The following is a 20051-nucleotide window of genomic DNA, read 5'->3' as shown; positions in this document are numbered from 1 at the left end:
CAGAAGGTCACAGATCAGTGTGGTCACCCGAGTGTGGCCCTTGGAGCACCTGGGTGTTGGCTAAAGTGTGAACTCCTGGGCCTCAGCCTCACCCATGAAATCCAAATACCCAGCCCTTGGGAGTTTACATGTAAGAAGTTCCCAGGGAACTGTTTTCGCACATTTACGTTTGAGAACCTCTGACCCTGAGAATTAGAACAAAGTGGGAAATAACTCTATGAACAACTGAATTGACATCACATTCTGAGGGAAATAAGGGAAGAGTAAATCCAAAGTCATGCTGTCTATGAAATAATGTAAAAATCTGCTAAGGAACAATAAGCATATTATCTAAAATCAAAACACGATAGTACTAAAGATGGTAAAAAAAAAAAAAAAAAAAAACCACAACTCACTGTCCAGGAACATACAGTGCCATGGGAGGGATGTCTCATTTAGAGACCCAGCTGGTTAAGTTAATAGGTAATATGTATTTAGTACTGCCAGAGACAATAAGCTCGCTCAATGCGGCATCTCGTTTATTCCTCACAAGAACCCAATAAAGTAGGTGTTATTACCCGCAGGTGACCCATATACACAGATGACGGCACTTGCCACAAGGCACTGCTAGTTAAATAGCCAAGAGCCAGAATTCCAACCAAGGTCAATCTCAAAAGCCATTTCTCGCAACGTTAAGCTAGATTGCTTCCCCGAATTGTATTAACCAAATATAATGCATTAATAGAATGTATTAGATTGCACATACTTTCGGTTTTCAATTAATAAATCAAGTATTTCCAAGTCAAAGCCTCCTATAACTGTCACTGAAATCTTCTAGGTCTGTTTAATAGCTGGGTCTCGTTGGAAAGAGCAATTATTAATTTAGGCTGTCTCAACCTGGCCCGCTTAATATGATTTTTTTCAATCCAAGTTTAACAGTGTCACATAGCTGCAGGCCCACGACAGGACTGGGCCTTTTAATTATCTCATTCGACTGCCCTTACTGATGGACGACAGCGATAATCACATCTGGCCCCTCTGTTTCCACAGAACTCTCCTGTGGAGTCCAGGGTAACAGGAGACAGAATGATTGCTTGGGCTCTGTCCCCGCCATCCCAGATCCTCAGTCACCCCTGGATCCCCAGCATCGGACAGGAACCACAACGCTATATATGAGCTTGAGGTGGCACCAGGTGCCCCAAGCCTTCCTGCTGAGCTCACACATCACAGCGCACGGCTGCCCCTGCTGCCGGCTGGCCCTGGAGGGACCCCTCCGTGCCCTGGAGCCCGCTGGAGCCGCCTCAGAGGCTGTGAGGCCACGGCAGCAGCTGCCAAGAGGAATAACCTCATTTCACCAGGACACGCTTGAGAGCCCTTCCCCTCACACAGACCAGCATCTGTGGGCCCAAGTGGGCACACAGCTATGCTTTCAGCACAGTGGAGAAGAGAATCATTCCAAGTAACTCGTTTACTCCAGGCATGGTGAGAAACAAAGTTCCATATGAACAAGGACAGTTCAACATCACTGCAGGAAGAAGATAAGGAGCTAGCAGAAAAAAGAACAGGACAGCATTTGGGAGCCTTCAGTGATTGCAGAGGTTGGGTCAATAATGTAGAGAATGCATTTTAAAAAGCAAATTGTTGGGCTTCCCTGGTGGCACAGTGGTTGAGAGTCCGCCTGCCGATGCAGGGGACGCGGGTTCGTGCCCCGGTCCGGGAGGATCCCACATGCTGTGGAGCGGCTAGGCCCGTGAGCCACGGCCACTGAGCCTGCGCGTCCGGATGGGCGAGCCCACAGCAGTGAGAGGCCCACGTACCGAAAAAAAAAAAAAAAAAAAGCAAATTGTTGAAATGCATAAATAGAGATAGGAAAGGGAGAGACCAAAATATGATCCCTCTACAGTTTTCAGTACGGTTCACCCCAGAGCTGGAGTCTAGCGTAGAGCTCCATGACTCAACGGAAAACTATAAAAGATTTAGCAAAGAACCACCAGATTTGAAAAATAAAATCTCAAATTTCCAGGGCCAAGATGGCATCCTAATTTCCTCCTTCTTCCAATTTCCCACTGAAAGGGGAATGACCTGATCGAAGAAATTTTACAGCATTATTGGAAACCAGACATAAAATGTCACGGTATTTGTCTTCTGGAGGTGACATAGATGATAGCAGAGTGATGAAGGGCACCAACCTGCTAGGCACCCAAAAATGCAACAGGAAGTCTGCCAGACTTGTCTCTACGCTCTTGCCACCCCGAGCCCCCCCCACCATCTCCCAGACAAGAGATGCGTGGAGAAGGACGGATATAAGTGACAGTTAAGTGACAGGCTGCTCCGTCCACTCCTCGCTGGAGACTGAAACACCGGCAGAAGGGACCAGTGTAAACCTCCTCTACACTCAGCACCCAATTATAGCTCATTAACACTCATTAACGGTGATAATTTGAAGACGGTACGCAATTGCTCTTAAAATCTTCAGTCACTAGTTTCACTGGGCATGAAAGTCAAAAGCATCCCTGGCTAGTGGGAGCCCCACTGGGCTCTAAAGGGGTCCCCGCCCACTGCACCCACAGACACACAAAGAGCAAGTGGGAGACTCACAGGTGTGGCTGCTCCCAGCCTCTCAAAATTTCCATCTTTTCTTCTCTAGTCTCCAAAAAACTTCCATCCATCAGCCTAAGTCAATAAGCCATGAATTATTGAGCTCACAGGATATAGATCATGAATATGTATGCGTGTGTTTGGAAGATGAGATTTTAAAACAAATGGGCCACATATATACAATGGAATATTAGCCATAAAATGAAACGAAATTGAGTTATTTGTAATGAGGTGGATGGACCTAGAGTCTGTCATACAGAGTGAAGTAAGTCAGAAAGAGAAAAACAAATACCATATGCTAACACATATATATGGAATCTAAGAAAAAAAAATGTCATGAAGAACCTAGGAGTAAGACGGGAATAAAGACACAGACCTACTAGAGAATGGACTTGAGGATATGGGGAGGGGGAAGGAAAAAGAAAAAGAAAATAAAAAAAAAAATAAAACAAATGGGCTCCACAGTGGCTTATAAGAAGCCAGCACACATGCATGCCTTTAAGGAAATGGCTGAAACTAGTCTACCCGTATATATTGTTCAAACATGGTTTTAGCACACAAGAGATGGTGGAAAAATCAGTGTTTCTGGTGGGTTTTTTGCTTCTGTTTTTCCAAGTGCATGTGTATGGAATAATTTGCTGAATGAAACACTGCTGGCTGCTCTCCGCAAAATCCAAAGGTACGGGCTTTCTTTGAGGTCATGGGTATTGCACCTAGCGCCTGTGAGCTGCTGTCATTAATTTTCCTTCCATCCATCCTTTATTTCAGCACACTCCCCTCAAGGTCTCCACCTCCAACCACAACAGAGAGCCCCAAACTTCTGCCCTAATTCCCTCACAGTTTCCAAATAAAGGAGCCAAAATAACCCACAAAACAGAACATCCTAGTTTACAAGAAACTTGACAGAAATAATATGACAGAGCCCAGCACGCTCTGTATGCAACTCCGCCCCCTCCTGTAACCTTGCTGGGGCCAGGGCAGCACTGAAGCCATCTTTGGCTGCTACTGCCAACCATGCACCGGTCTCCCGCCAGCCCAGGGCCCCTAATCGACAGTCTGGACAAGGATTCCTCTAAGCTGGAGACAAAGCCAATCAGCCTGCTCCACTTCTGGGCTTGTCTGTGGCTCCTCAGCCTGACCACTACGTTCAAAAAAAAAAAAAAAAGAAAGGGGGGTGGGGGGCGGCATCTCTCTCTACCTGGAGACTTTCTTCTACTATTATCATCATCCTCAAACATTTATTGATCACCTAAAATGTCCAGGACACCACGCTACCCCCTATTGCCAGAATCAGCAAACTTTTTCTGTAAAGGGCCAGAAAGGAAATATTTTAGATTTCACAATTTACACACAGTCTCTGTCATATACTCCTTTAAAAAAAATCTTGGAAAAGCGTAAAAAAATTCTTTTTAAAAATTGTGGTGAAGTACACATAATATAAAATTTGCCATTCTAACCTTTTTAAAGTGTACGGTTCAGTGGTATTAAGCACATTCATATTGTTGTGAAACCAACAACACCATCCACCTCCAGAACTCCTTCCGTCTAACGAAGCTGAAACTCTCTACCCATTAGACAACTCCCCATCCTCCCCTCCCCCAGCCCCTGGCAACCACCACTCTAATCTGTGTCTATGAATTTAAGTGTTCTAGATACCTCATGGAAGTGGAATCATACAGTATTTGTCTTTTATGACAGGCTTATTTCACTTAGCATAATGTCCTCAAGGTTCATCCATGATGTAGCATGTACCAGAATCTCCTTCCTTTTTAAAGCTGAATAATATTCCATTGTATGTATATACCATGTTTTTGTCTAATCATTCATCTGTAGATGGATGTAAAATCCATTCTTAACATTCAGGATACAGAAAAACAGGCCACAGGCCAGACCTGGCCCACAGGTCGTAGTTGCCAAACCCTGCTATAGAGGCACCAAAAAACATACAACACAAACCAGAGGTTCTGAAATTTTCTCAGTCTCTGGCACCTTCAGTATATCAGTAATTTTTCACAGCACCCCTAAGCCAAAAGAAATACCCAACCATCCCATCTATTATGGATTTAAGTCCAAACAACTTACTATGTGGTTAGGTCCTAACAACTTAACTCCTGTTGGGCACTCGCACCTCAGAATCAGACTGGACACTGCCAACCTCCCACCCTGTTCCACGTGGATTTTCATGGGATACTTGCTTTTAAGCACAGCACCCAACAAAAACTCGGTTTTGCAGAAAGTATGCCCATATTGAAAGGAATGTATATTTAATGCAGAAACTGGCTTATTTCAAGTTAGTTAATTCACATGGTGTCCAACAGGTGTCACTGTATTTCCCTCATAAATGTAGGCACTTTTCACTGAGTTCTCCCACCAAGAAGCCCAAGGTTCCTTGGCACACTGTTTGGGAAATGCAGATAGAGACTATTCCAGGGGTTTCAGATAGAGGTGGGGAAACAGAGTCAAATGCCAAGAATATGCTGAACAAGAGACAGTAGCACATGCTCAGTGTCCCATGACCACTGACAGACACTGAGCTACAGATTCTAGACAAGAGACAGCCTAGAGCCCCAAAGTCAGGGACAGCTGCAGGCAGGAGTGGGATTTAGGCTGCCCCTTGAAGAGACAGTAAGACCCGACAGGAGAAGAACAAGCGAAGGGAACAGACTAAGTACAGGAGAGGCCCCGACATAAGAACGAGGCGGGTAGGAGGGGGGCCCTGGAGCAGCGTGCACACTGAGGAGACCTAGGAAATGAGCCACTCAAGGTTTCAGAGGAAGGTGGTGCATTTAAAGATGTGTTTAGAAAACTTAATCCAGTAGCTATGGGTGCAACAACCTGAAGAAAGAAGTCGTAGCAATGAGACCCATGTCAAGGTGTGGTCGAGGTATGTACAGAGGGTGACCTACATGGACACTGTTGGGAGAAGAAACAAAAAGGATCAGACTAAAGAACCTTATGGGAAAAGGCTGGCCTTGTAGCAGGGGGGAGCATGAGAAGAGATTCAAGAATAATCAAGGTTTCTAGACCAGGTAACTAGGGGAAATGATGTCATTCACACAAAGGAATGGTGCAGAGGCTGCGCTCAGGTGGCCCGGAAAGAGAATATGAGTGTTGCTTTTGATATTCTACGTCTGAGGGCATGGCAGGTAACTCAGGCAAAGGGATCCAGCTGGTGGCTAATCAGCAGAGCCCAAGCCCTGGGCACACCCACACGTAGGGCAGGAAAGGAGAGAGGTCAGACAGACTCTGAAGGAGAACAGCAGAGTCTGGAGGGTGGAGGTCAGAGGGAAAGCAGGCAACTCTGGTCCAGGAGTCAGAAGCCTCAGGTTTGTAAATAAAGCGATTCTTTAACATCCCAATATTTTAAACAAATGTTTAAAGTGCATTTAATGACGTGGCGAGAGGAACGCTGGCGGTGGTACCCGGGGAGCAGCAGTCTGCTCTCTCAGATCGGAGGATCTGATGCTTGGTGATCGGGACCACCTCTTCTCCTTGGAACCTTTACTCCCTGCATCCCTACTTTCTCCAGCCCCTTCCCCTCAACCCTTCACTTCTCTTGAAAGTCCTTCCTTTCTGATTTTTCAGTTCCCCACCATGCTTCCCAAAATGCCAGTGCACCCGCCGACCTAACTTTGTCCCCACCGGACTGTCCCTGAGCCCCTCACCATCGGAAGCCCCCTGCACTGAAACTCCTTGCTATGGACGTAAGAGCTCACCTGCCCTGGGAGTCAGGGTAGGGCCTTTGCCCAGCCCCCATCCTCCTGGGCCTCCCCTGCACAGCCACACTCCAGGTGTAGTGTATCCAAACACAGCCTCCGAGCCTTGGGTGCTGCCAGCGCTCTGTCCCCAGATGTCCTTCCCCAGATGCTCACCTTCATGGGTCAGCACCCAGTCACTCTCCCTCATCACCCACTCCGTGTCACAGCGCACCCCTCACCCACCCGCCCCTGCTGCTTTCTCTGTCACGGCACTTATCTTAGTCCATCTTGTTTGGAGTTTGTGGTTGGCCTGTCCGTCTCCTGGGTCCCAGATCACAAGCTCCACGGAGATGAGAGGGGTTTTCAGTCACCTCCATCTCTCCACAGGGTCTGATCACATGTTTTGCACCCAGCGCACACTCACCAAGTGGTCTTTGAACACACGATATTACCCTCTGCCTGCATATGAGATGGCAGGCTCTGTCCCGGAGTGAGTACCATAATACCTTTGCGTGTGACAGTATACTGCTTTCAGAATGCTCTCATGGAATGGACTTGAGGACACGGGGAGGGGGAAGGGTAAACTGGGACGAAGTGAGAGAGTGGCATGGACATATATACACTACCAAACGTAAGGTAGATAGCTAGTGGGAAGCAGCCACATAGCACAGGGAGATCAGCTCGGTGCTTTGTGATCACCTAGAGGGGTGGGAAAGGGAGGGTGGGAAGGAGACACAAGAGGGAAGAGATGTGGGGATATATGTATACATATGGCTGATTCACTTTGTTATACAGCAGAAACTAACACAATATTGTAAAGCAATTATACTCCAATAAAGATGTTAAAAAAAAAAGAATGCTCTCATGTTTGAGGCAAGAGGAGTATTACTATCTCCACTGTGCAGCAGAGGAAAAAAAAAACCTCTCTCAGACTCAGAGAGGTTAAAAGCTTTGCACAAGGTCACACAGCAGTAAATACAAGAGCCGGGATTAGAACCCAGATCTTCTGACTCATGGTCTAGAACTCTTCCACCACACACCCTGCCTCTGTGTGAATCCGTGTAATGATAAGCTTGACTTGGTGATGGTTACCTGTGCTTGAGATATTGCTCTGCTGTTTATTCATGTCTCGTATGTTGTTGGCATATCTGCCTGTCACACTAAAGTCTAACTATGTTTTAGGTTCCAGAGGATAAGGATCAATATACAGTCTTAGGCAGTAACTCTAAACTGTACTTTCTCATGTGTTTCTAGAAAATTTTAAGCCGCAATTTACTTAAGCACTAAACCCAAACACGCTCTTACAGCTGCCATCTCTCACTGCTGATGAACACTCTACAATGCTGAAGCGAGTACAGACATGTGCTGATGGCCTCCATTTGCCCATGCATACCCACTCTTCATCTTTTCCACCCTGCTCTGAGCCCCAATTCACCTGTATGCACCAATTTTCTCCACGATTCCCTTGCCACCTGGATTCCATCTGGTTCACCCAGTGGAGTCCAGCAGGAGATCGCAGGCAGGGAGGAGAGTGAAGTTTGGCTATTTATTCCCCTGACTCCCTCCCAGATTGGCTGTGACCCACGTCTGAGGTTCCTGGTTCTTATCAGGGGGGTCTCTGCATATAGCTCTCGGACCCTTTATGCACAAATTCGGTCTCAGGGTGGTGACCGTGGTAAACCTGCCCAGAATATGGCCACAAATTCTTTGACATTCCTATCATCAAGATGTGGGGTCTATGTCCTCTCCCCTTGAAAGTGGGTGGGCTCTGCGACTACCAGGAACAATAAAACATGGCAGAAGTGACACTGTTTCAGTGCACAGACTGGCAGCTTCTACCTAGGGATGCTAAGGCAGAACTGTTCTGGGAGACGCAGGCCTCCTCTGAAGGCCTTTCTCACACTGCACAGAAGTCTCGGACACTCTGGCCAACCTCTCCCCCCTCCCTTGACCCGGGGTCAGGTTTGCATTGCAGTCTGACAGCTCCCCCAGCCTTCCCCACCTTGCTTCCTATTTTCTCTCTCACAAGCACTTCCCCTAATAAAATCCTTGCACATTTAATCCTACCTTGGCATCCTCTCCTCTGAGGACCCAGACTAATACAACCATTCCAATAAATATTCAGCCTTGAAAACTGAGCTTTGATGTTAAACATATAAAGACAGTAGAACTAGCTTTTGCTGAATAAGGGCGGTCCCATGAATCTAAGGTCATAAATAACCAGTCTTATATTGGGTTGGCCAAAAAGTTCATTTAGGGTTTTCCATAACATCTTACAGGAAAACCCGAAATGAACTTTTTGTCCAACCCAATGCAATGGGATGTCTGTATGTATGGCTGGATCTAATTCCTAAATGATCTATATTAACACAGTATCATTTTCTTTAATAAGACTTTTACAAAGTATGATTTTCACCTATCTCCAGAAATGTATCCTTCCCCAGATGTCCAAAATAGGTTCTCAATCCCTTGTCCAAAACCTGGAGACCATGTGCATTTTGGAATTCAAAACTTTTCAGGAAGTAATATGTACATCTGCCATAGTTGACATAACAAACCCAGCAGGTCTGGTGCAAAACTCTACAATCAAATACATTAATACAGCAAGTCCCCTACATATGAACAAGTTCTGTTCCGAGAACACATTCATAAGTCCAATTTGTCCGTAAGTCCAACGAAGTTAGCCTAGGTACCCAACTAACACAATCGGCTAATTAGTACTGTACTACAATAGGTTTATAATACTTCTCACACGAATAATACATAAAAAACAAACACAAAAAATAAAACATTTTTAATTTTACAGTACAGTACCTTGAAAAGTATGCCAGACACGTGAGCCAACTTATGTGATTGGACACGCAAACACACATTTGCATCTTTGAAAATTCGCAACTTGCAGGTTCGTATGTAGGGGACTTACTGTACTATGTCCTTCACGAAACATACAAATATTAAAACAAGTGGTATAAAAATAAACAGCCTAGAGACAGTGCAGGTATGGGTTTGCCACCAAAGGAGTTCAGCAAAGGTTAGACTGCACTGCCATATGAATTATTAAAAACATTCAGTTTTCAGAGCTTTTTGAATGTCTGAGTGTGAATAAGGGATTGTGGGCCTATATAGCCACGCTAAACTATGCAGCCCTTTAAAAAAAACAAACAAACCAGATACTCCTTTGCACCAACACAGAATAAACGGCCATCCCCCAGCGTGGGATGAAGACGGCACCGAGCAGGACCCGTGCGGAGGCAGGGTGACGTTACGCGACTCCAGAGAGGGGAGAAGAAAGGTGGAGACGATCTTCACTTGTCAAAGCCCCACGCCCACCTTTTACTGCCCTCAACCCTTTGTTACGACTTCATCTCTGGTTACGAAATTCTGTGGAAATATTGTTTATGAGTATTGACTGTGATGTGGGAAAAATTTTAAACCTGAATTTAGCTATACTATTTATGAGACACCCCTGCAAACTGCCTCTATTGATTGCAGGCAACTAAAATGTTAGACGTAAATTGGGAGCTGAGATAGTCCACAAAGGAAATTTATGTAGGGTATTAAATAAGCCTCAAGGCAAGGGACACTGAATATGAGAAATGTGGACCGGAGCCGCTCCAGTAGCCCTGAGACTTCCGGGTGTCCCTTCCCGGGTCAAAGGCGAGGACACACGGTGTGTCTGCTCCCCCTGGGAGCTCCTCAGAAACACCCAGCCCTGCACTTCCCTCCTCCGCCCTGAGCCCCTGTCGCGCCGCTCACAAGAGGCTCTTCTCTTCATCAGCCACGTAGGGAGCTGAGAGTCAGCGGAGAGGCCGTTCACCTTCCTCCTCTGCCCTGCTTCATCCTAAACCTCCTCATTCTAAGTGATAAAAACACAAACAATGGAAGATAAAAAGCAGGGAGCGAAATAAATTAGGAAGGAAATATTCTCCCTAGTCGCTAAATAGCCCTGGGAGAAATGGTCTGCAATGGGTAAAAGTTAAGGAAGATTATTAGGGATGGAAAATTCAAATCTAGCTTAGTACTAGTATTTTATATATTAGTATTTTATATATTCAGTATTGACTGTTTTTTCCCCCAATAAGCATGTATTAACAACTTCATGATTTTTCAATCTCATATTTTAATTATGGGCATAACTGAGAACAATGTTAGTTAACACATGTAGGTGCTGTTATTTTTCTCTGGGAACCACTGTCTGGGAATGTACTCAGTGCCAACACTCTGCCCAGCACTTTAACAAACATCATTCCATACTTGTGCTGTTTATTCAACCCCCAGGTCTAAGGGACTGTGCTCAGCACTGGAGATTCCCCAGGCGACAAGACGGGTGTGCGGCTTACCCTCAAGAAGCAGGCAGAGCACTGTGGAGACATTACACAAGGTCCTGCACATTGAATGAGTTAATTCCACTCGTGGTGAGTGCTATGAAGGAGAAGTACTCAGAGACCAGTCAGAGCCTCCTAACAGCTCTCTGAGGCGGATCTCATCCTCGATTGTAGATAAAGAGTTATCATTAATATTTGTAACATTAAGGTATGCTAATTATAATAACATAAAATGTCCTGGACAAATAATAATTACAATTATCACTATTATAATACTGACTTGGGAAATAATTTTATATCAGCTGGTCAATGAGAAAAAGGATGGGAATAAATGAGGAAGAAAGTCTGAATGCGTGAGAGAGTATGTGGATAATTACTGTCAAAGAATTTCCAGGGCACCATTCTATTCCCCCATAAAGGAAAATTCCTCCATGCAGGGGCTTAGAGACCTTCAGACACCCTCCCCTCCTCCTGAACAGCAAGGTACTAACAGAAGGACAAGGTAGAAACAAATACAAGGTTTGTATTTTCCAGAGATGTGTCCCATATTTCCCAAGACAAATTTAATTTCAAAGACTTGGTTCCTTGGTTCCCATAAACCAGTGAAATAACCTGGAACCCTCAATATGTTGAAATCACAACCAAGATTACCTCCTGAACCCAGAAGTAACACAAAAATCCTAGTCAGACCAAGTACCCTGTTTGTTTGGCAAAATATTGCTACTGTGCTCAAAAGGCACTAAATGTTAAGAGGTGAACATCTTCCACCAAGACCTGCTGCTCTAAACGAGAACTCCCATCATCACCACAGCCAGGCTTCCAAGTTGCCATGATCAGGTGTTCTTAGTTTCTATAAAACGTGAGCCCGTGCAAGTGGAACGTCCAGATATACAAAGGTGGGCATTCCATCAGAAGGCACGTGGTACGTTGTTCCTTGCTTCTCTCCCTGCCAGGGCTGTCAGTGCCAATAACTTGACAAGGAGCCTCTGAACTAAGTACTGTATATGTGTCTTTACTTAGTGAAAAAAGAAAACTCCTTAAAATTAGAAAGCTAGGTCCACGATGTCTCCTGATAGCTCACAATAGAAAAGATATCAGTTGATTTATTCCATGAAATGAGAGCGTCATAAGGAATTCAGAGTGATGCTAATGAGACAGCCAACCTTTGATGGGACCTTCACTTGGCTTCGCTTTAATTTTTGCTGTCACAAAGCTGTTATAATAAAAAACTATGTTCTGTTAAGTAGATGGCAGCTCCAGGGCACTTGTGCCACCAGTGCCCCTCTCCATGTCCACAGGAAGCCTCACACTCTCTATGACAGACCTCTTAAGCTCAGAGGACAGCTTCACAGAGAGTTCCAAGTAGCCACTACCTATGAACTCAAGTAGACACAAGAGCCAGTCCAGTTGCCAATGCTTGTTTAGACTCCCTTACTGGACATTCACAATGTCCTGTTCTATGACATCAAATGGATCCCATCAGACTTAAGCTGTTGCCGGCATTAAGACCTGTAATTGATACTGGTAAGGAATATGGATGGAATGAGAAGGAAAATAAGGCTAAAGTCGCCATCAAGTCAATTACACTGTGTTCACCTTCCTCAGTTTCCATCAGCTGTACTAGAAACAGGTAGAAGATTACATCAGCCAATCACTGACCTTATGGAGAGCTGGAGCCAAGACTGGTACCAAGAATCCATTGTAAATATAATTGACGAGCTGATTACGAATCAAGGGGTGAGCCACCTAAGAGAGAAACGGCAGTCATGAAAAAGATAAGGAGCACAATCTTTAGGTCTTCTTAAAATCAATCATTTCTGTGTACATCCTGAATTCAAGAAGGAAATCCAAATTTTGGCCATTTATTCCATGGTTAAAGAAAAACGCAGACTTCAAACCAACAAGTAATTTTTCCAGATGGTTTATCCCATTATAAACAGCCTGGACTTTCAAATTTTAAAACGGGTAATTTTAAGTTTCTATCTGAAAAAACAATAATAAATAGACTGATTATGTATAGGGACTCATAAATTAAAGTCGACAAACTGGAAAGTATAATTTTTGCTCCATAACTTCCTCTATGTTCTATCTCAACCTGTGACTAATTAAAAAAATAATAAGAACTGTCAAAATAGACAATTAAAAACATTCATTTTGGTAGCAGAAAAAAAATTCTCATTTTGAAAATGCATTTTCTGATAATCATTTATATTGGGGAAGAAAGCATTTAGAAAATTTTTTCATAAAAAAGATACTGTTAAAAAGCAGAAAACATTATCAGAGGTACAACACTTCCTATATTTAATTTTCAAAATATATTTAGCATGGATAAGCCTTACTAATATCTTTTATAATCACAACCATCCCTGGGTGTCTGTAGGGAACTGGTTCCTGGATGCCCACCCCCACCAGGATACCAAAGTCGGCAGATGTTTAAGTCCCTTATATAAAGTGGCACAGTATTTGCAATATAATCTACACACGTCTTCCCATATACTGTAAATCATCTCTAAATTACTGTATAATACCTAATACAATATACACAGTTGTAAATACAATGTAAACGCTGTGTAAATAGTTGCTGGTACACAGCAAATTCAAGTTTCGCGCCCTTTGGAAATTTCTGGATTTTTTTTGAAATATTTTCAGATCCTCTGTTGGTTGAATCCACAGCTGTGGAACCTGCAGATACAGGGGTCAACTGTAATCTCTTCACTTATACCCCCAAACAAAAAATCTTAAAAGTATATGGCTTCAATCTCAAAATATGATACAAAATGTATCATTTCTCTGTTCTTAACCATGCCCGTTAGCTTTCTCCTTCTCTAAAAAAATAAAAATAGCATCAAACAATAAAGTAAAAAGCAATTTCTAGGGAAGTGAGGCTAGATCTTTAAATTACTGACAATCTCTCTCTCTGTGTACATTTGGGGAGAAACTAATAGTTCCATCTTTTTTATTTCCACATTCTTCTGCAAGAAAATATTGACAGACTGTAATGTTAAAGGAAAAAATAACTTAAGATGCAATCCATTTATCTCATGCATAAATAAAATTTCCTTTGCCTTAGCAATAAAAATGAGATGGGAACTAAAGTAATTTACTTGCATTTTCTTCCAGAAGCCATTTCTTTATTTGGTAGATAAACAGATTATAACTAACATTTTTCACCTTACAATCACCATAAAGAAAATTTGATTTCTTAATAAATCCAAGATTAAGGTAATATTTGTGCTATATAGAAATAAAACATTTTTTGATGAAAACCTACTACACCCTTGTGTATTTATAAAATCTGTTTTTTTTTTTTTACTGAAAACAGTAACAAGAAATCTGAAGGTAAAAATCTAATCAAAAAGCCAATATACTAGAGTTCAGTGGTTGTTTGTTCCCCGAAGCAGGCCAATTTCAAACCAAATTTAATTTGTGTTGCTAAGAAGATGCTTAACTTCTTCTAAATTCAATTGGAATAACAATATTCTTTATGCAGTAAGCACCATTAAGCAAAATAAAGTGTTTTCCTTTGTAGACTCCCAAGAAGACCTTGAAGTGAAAGTGGTATAATTTGGAGTACTTAGAAGCCTAAAAATATCTATTTCCTGAATCAGGCATTGAACTTATTTTTGATAGTTAAGTGGATAATCAAAACAGAATTAACACTTTTTATAACGAAGGTAAAGAAAATCTACTCTTTTTTTCTCAATTGAAACTACCCAGAAACCTCTAAACTAACACTTTTACTCATTCGAGAACATTCAGTAGGCTTAAAGTAAAGCATCAGTATTCCATAAACGTTTATTGAAATAAGAAAAGGAACGTTTATCAACTGATCCTTCACGATGCTTGTATCCTGAATGGACCACGACAGAGGGTTCCTTGCCTGCTCCCACCTGAATGACGGCGTTGCAGAACTCAAGGGAGTTCATGAACTGGACCAGAGGAGGGAGCAGGACCCAGTCGTCCTTCAGAAGGCAGTGCCATTCCTCGTCTTTCTCTTCCAGCTTGGCAGGCAGGGAAGAGTACAGACCACTGAGCCCGGTCGCAAGCACCTGTGTTCAGAAATAAAAACGTAATAAACACTTTCCCCAGGTTCTTAACCTGCAACAAACAGCTCCCAGGTGATGCCACTGCCACTGGTCCAGACTGTACTTTAGGTAGCGAGGTATTCCAGCATCAGAGGCTGTCAGTTAGGAAGGATTCCACAGCTGGAGGCGGGAGGGAAGGACAACTCCAGCAGAGGGAACAGAAGCACCAGAGGTCTTCGGCTAATACCTACGCGATGCTACAGGTTGTTTATCTCCTATGTGCCAGGCCTACGCTGGGCAGTGGTAGGGGGAGTGAGGGAGACACATGCAAGATGAAGAAAACATGGTTCCGGCACCCAAGGTATGCAGGAGAGGAGCGAACTCATAAACCGTGCGTTCTATTACACGACGCTGAGTGCACACACAGAGATGACCCACACCCCCCGTTCCACGGGGACACACCCTGGACTGAGGCGGCCCGGGACAGAAGATCTCACACGGGCAGCATGAGTAGCTTTATGAGAAAGATTCCTGCAGGCATGTTAAAGCTCATGACTGACACGTGCGTGCTTCCAGTTTAGAGAGTGCTTTCATCTCATCTCCACAAATGATAGCAAGAAGAAAGAACTGGGGGTCACGGGTCAGTTAGATGGGACGACGAAACTTCAAACAGAGGTAAAATGGGTCTACACTGAAGCATCGGCAGTGGGAAAAAGAGGACTAAAGAAAGGGGAGGATCACATGTAAGGTGGACATGAGGGTGAGCTAACTATCATACCTACCTATCCAGTATTAATCCAAAGCTCACAAGGTTTACTTTCTTCCCCTGCTCGGTTTCTAAATGACACTGACAGTGTTTGGGCTCAGTTAGTGATGGTGAGTGAGAACTCCAAACTGTCACTTTATCCAGCTTGGTCGTTAAGAAAATGCAGATGCATTCAATTGAGACAGAAATATAGAAAAGGAACACACATGTTGACTGCCTAGTGGTTTTATCTTGTGGAGAACAGGACCAAGGAAAACAATGAATTTCACAGTACGGGGAAGTGATGCTAGCCAAACAGCACCTTAGGGATCCTGATCTGGTAGATGTGCAAAGCATGGACAGGAAGTGCCCAGAAAGAAACACAGAAGTGATTTATAAAAGGTGTTGCTCTAGGGTAAACCCTGAGGTTATAAGGAACTCAAATGGGATAGAAACATTCAAGAAAACATTCCATTCTGAGTTAGGCCCAGAAAAGAAACAGCAAAGTATTCACTGATCTCACAGTCTAATAAGAGATGAACAGGCAATTATAACAGTGTAATAAATGCTCAAACTACATAATAGAAAATATGTCACCGTGGATATACAAACCCAGACTTGGAGTGCTGGGAGCAGGAAATGTTCTCAGAAGAAGTGATGTCGGGCTCCCCTGGTGGCGCAGTCGTTAAGAATCCGCCTGCTAATGCGGGGAACATGGGTTCGAGCCCTGGTCCGGGAAGATCCCACATGCTGCGGAGCAACTAAGCCCGCGCACCACAACTACTGAAGCCCGTGCACCTAGAGCCCATGCTCTGCAACAAGAGAAGCCACCGCAATGAGAAGCCCACGCACCACCACGAAGAGCAGTCCCCGCTCGCCGCAACTAGAGAAAGCCCACGCCCAGCAACGAAGACCCAATGCAGCCAAAAATAAATAAATAAATTTTTTAAAAAAAGAAGTGATGTCTAAGCTGCTGAAGAATGAATAAGAGTTAGCCAGGAAAAGAATGTTGGAAAGAAGAATATTCCAAGCAGATGATGTACAAAAGCTCAAAGGAGCAAGAAAACATGGCACCTTCTGGAACTAAGAGAAGTGCAGTATTACTGGAGCATATAGTTAGAGATGGGAGGAGCCTGGCGGGTATGCTGGAGCCAGATCCTGCAGGGTTCTGTAGGACAGAATACAGAGCTAGAGCCCAGTGGAGAGTCCAGCAGACACTGTGTGGGTCTGATGCCTACGAGAGGGATCTGGACTAGAGATGGAGCCCTGGAGCTGTCCACATGGCGATGAGACCCCAAGCTATACAGACCAGAGAGAGAAGGGAAGGGAGGTTTAGACCATGAGCTATAACAAAATAATCCATAGTGCCTGGTGTCAGACACAGAAAGTCAAAAGGAGGTATAAGGACCTCCCTGGCAGTCCAGTGGTTAAGACTTCTTCCAGTGCAGGGGGTGCGGGTTCGACCCCTGGTCGGGGAGCTAGGATCCCACACACCTCGGGGCCAAGAAAACCAAAACATAAAACAGAAGCAATATTGTAACAAACTCAATAAAGACTTTAAAAATGGTCCACATCAAAAATACTCCTTAGGGACTTCCCTGGTGGCACAGTGGTTAAGAATCCACCAGCCAGTGCGGGGGACACGGGTTCGAGCCCTGGTCCGGGAAGGTCCCACATGCTGTGGAGCAACTAAACCCGTGCGCCACAACTACTGAGCCTGCACTCTAGAGCCCATGAGCCACAACTACTGAGCCCGAGTGCCACAGCTACTGAGGCCCGCGTGCCTAGAGCCCGAGCTCCACACAAGAGAAGCCACCGCAATGAGAAGCCTGCGCACCACAATGAAGAGTAGCCCCTGCTCTCTGCAACTAGAGAAAGCCCGCACCCAGCAAAGAAGACCCAACACAGCCAAAAATAAAATATAAATAAATTTATTTTGAAAAAAGGAGGTGTGGATCCCGGCGTGCCGAACTTGGAAAAATTACCTACAAACTGTTGCCTCTCCTCCCCTGTCTTGATCCTAGAGCACCCTCTGGAACTCCCTGTGTAGCAACTGTCCTCCGTGCATTTATTAATTTATCAGCCCTATTCTCCATCTCACCTGGCCTGACGTGTTCATTCTCGCCCACACGGCAGATGTGGGTGACTCGCCCAGTCAGACGCTAGCAGTACTTCCCCTGAGTAACACATCCGTCAACAACAGAGGATGGGCCTGAGGATTGGTCACCTGGAGGTCTCAGTGCAGAGAAACCTGACACCGCCAGGGGGCACATGGGGGAGGGGCGGGATGGGGGAGGGGTGGGGATGGGGGCTATGAGCCCACAGTGGAGTGTGAGGGCAGCGAAAGAAAGACACGAACCGTCTCAACAGTGGAGAAACAGAAAGGTTACATACATTTCTCTGTTCTATTTCCTAGTGACCTAGATTTACTCGTTCATTCATTCACTCACTCATCTAAAAAAAAAAAATCAGTGAGCACCGTCAGGCCAGGTACTATGTTAAGTACGGGACATACAATAGTAGACAAGATAATGCACGTATCTCTTTCAAACTCAGGGCATCTGTGGTCCCAGAGGAGAATGTCCCCGATTTAAAAGCATTTAACTCCTTGTCAGCAAACCCAAACAAATCACTTAATTTCCAGTTTTGAATGTGACCCCAAGTGAGCTGTTTGTTATAAATTAGAAACCGCTGGCAAGAGAGAACAGAGACCAAAAGTTCTCCTTGAAGGGAAATCTAATCTTGATGCCACATTTTAAAAATCGATTACATTTGCTAACTCATGCTAAATTAACCACAGAACAAAGGCTTTAATTCTGCATACTCCCGATTCCTTAACCACTTTGAGGCTTTGAAAAAGAATTCATAAAGACAGCTTAATTTGTCTGACTAAGAAGCTGGGAATAACTATTCAGTCTATCAGTATAATTACAGCAACATTAATTTTCAAATTACATACATCAGTGGCGGTAATTAAAAAGAACACATACCTAATATTCACTTGTTTTTAAAAGAGTGTTCTGAAAAGGGCATGGCTGAGATGCGAACACGGCCCACCTGTGCCGGAGGACAGTGCGGTGTGCCCGCTGGACACGCACTCCTGCCATGTGCTCGCCCCTGGAAGCAGAGCCAGAGAATGTTTCTGCAATGGTCTCCAGCGTAACGAAGAAACACAGAAGAAAACAGTCTGCACGATAAAGAGGACTACACGGGCTTAAGAGCAAGATTCCAAATCTTTACTGCTAAATATTTATCCTTTCCAAGACTTTGCTCAGAGTTCAGATTCCTTCATCCAATCCACATATAATTCTAGAAGACCAACGACAGGCCAGGCACCGTGTCAGGCCGGTGCTGGGGAAAGAGCATTGAGCGAGTCAGACTGGGTGAGATGGAGAAGACCACCAATCAACCAATAAATGCAAGAAAGGCAATTACTCCAGGAAGAGATGCAGGTGGTGCTGTGGGAACAGGAAGAGGGGAAGGGAGGGACAGCAACAGGTCTGCAGGTAATTCTTCTGAGAGTTTGATGGCACAATCTATTTCCTTTCAAGTTTAATTTTTACCTTAAAAATGTAAGAATATATAGACATTCAACAGCGAATTTTTTTAAAATGCTCATCCACTCTTTTAGCCTTTTACTGATCCTGACCACAAAAAAAGTAACTGTAAAACATTGTATTTATTCCCAACAGATTAAGTATTAACTTTTTTTTTTTTTTAGCCGCGCCGTGAGGCATGTGGGTCTTAGTTCCCCAACCAGGGATCGAACCCATGCCCCCCTGCGTTGGGAGTGTGGAATCTTAACCACTGGACCGCCAGGGAAGTCCCATAACCCAGTATTTTTCATTTATCTTTTCTCAAGAGTCTTAAAAAAACAAATCACCATATAAAACCACAAGGATGACAATTTAAAAAAGCAAACCACTTCCCTGACGGCAGTATAGCATGGTAATTGTTGAGACCATGGATTTCAGTATCAGACTAATGTGGTTTTGAACCTGTCTCTGCCATTCACAGGCAGAAAGTCCCTGAAAGTTCAGTTTCTTCACTGAGCTGCTGCAAGGACTGAAGGAAATCGTGCACATAAAGAGGAAGGCACGATGGTTTACACACAGCAATGCTTCCGACGGAGGGAAGAGAGATCATGTGCACAGAGCAGTGAGCAATCTGGAAAGGTCCGTCCCCCTTTAACTTTAAACATCTAATAGTACCCAGTTAATTTCAGCAAAAACAAAAAGATCGTAAGCAGATGGCTTTAGTCTGAAGCTAGCAGCAAAACACCTGGTGGGGACCATATGTGACAACTTGCCGAAATAAAGAGCCTCATAAATTTTAGATATGGGATAAATAACTTTCTACCTGCAGCTGTGTACCGAAAGGTTGCTTATTTCAATTTGCATTTCCTAATGTATGTGTAGGCTGTTTTCGACTTTTGCCAATATGTAACAAGTGACAGGGCTTAATCATCAATACTCCGTTTAAAAAAATCAAAAGAAGCTACGGTCATATACTCCTCAATCATTCATTGGCACTAAATAGTTCCCTAGAGTATCCTCATTCTCTTTCTTTTCTTGGGAAAATACAGCTTGAGACAAGAGGCAGCAGAACCAGCAAGCTCTTCCTATCAACCACAGAACAAAAGTTTCCAAAAGTGGTCCAGTTTCCTGAAAGAGTCATTACT

General features: G+C 44.1%; 1 protein-coding gene across 13 annotated transcripts in view; it reads right to left on the bottom strand.

Annotated features, from left to right (window-relative positions):
• The window catches only part of FHIP1A (FHF complex subunit HOOK interacting protein 1A), a 269760-nt gene that overhangs the window by 65345 nt on the left and 184364 nt on the right, over positions 1–20051 (bottom strand). For 11 of the 13 annotated variants that reach the window (XR_007476995.1, XM_033403192.2, XM_033403199.2 and 8 more), the window contains 2 exons: positions 14491–14649; positions 12260–12346 (listed from right to left, as the gene is read on the bottom strand). The exons of 1 other annotated variant lie outside the window; for it this stretch is intronic. Coding sequence is in view for 11 of the 12 variants with exons in the window: in XM_033403192.2 (XP_033259083.2) it covers positions 12260–12346; positions 14491–14649 (246 nt within the window). In the remaining variant the exon portion in view is untranslated. The remainder of the gene's footprint in view (positions 1–12259; positions 12347–14490; positions 14650–20051) is intronic. One more of the 13 variants, XM_033403207.2, reaches the window with a different exon arrangement.

This window comes from Orcinus orca, chromosome 4 (genome assembly GCF_937001465.1).
Source record: "Orcinus orca chromosome 4, mOrcOrc1.1, whole genome shotgun sequence".
In the NCBI taxonomy this organism is placed as follows: domain Eukaryota; kingdom Metazoa; phylum Chordata; class Mammalia; order Artiodactyla; family Delphinidae; genus Orcinus; species Orcinus orca.
The sequence above is the reverse complement of the archived record's forward strand: the minus strand, read 5'-3'. Positions and strand labels throughout refer to the sequence as shown.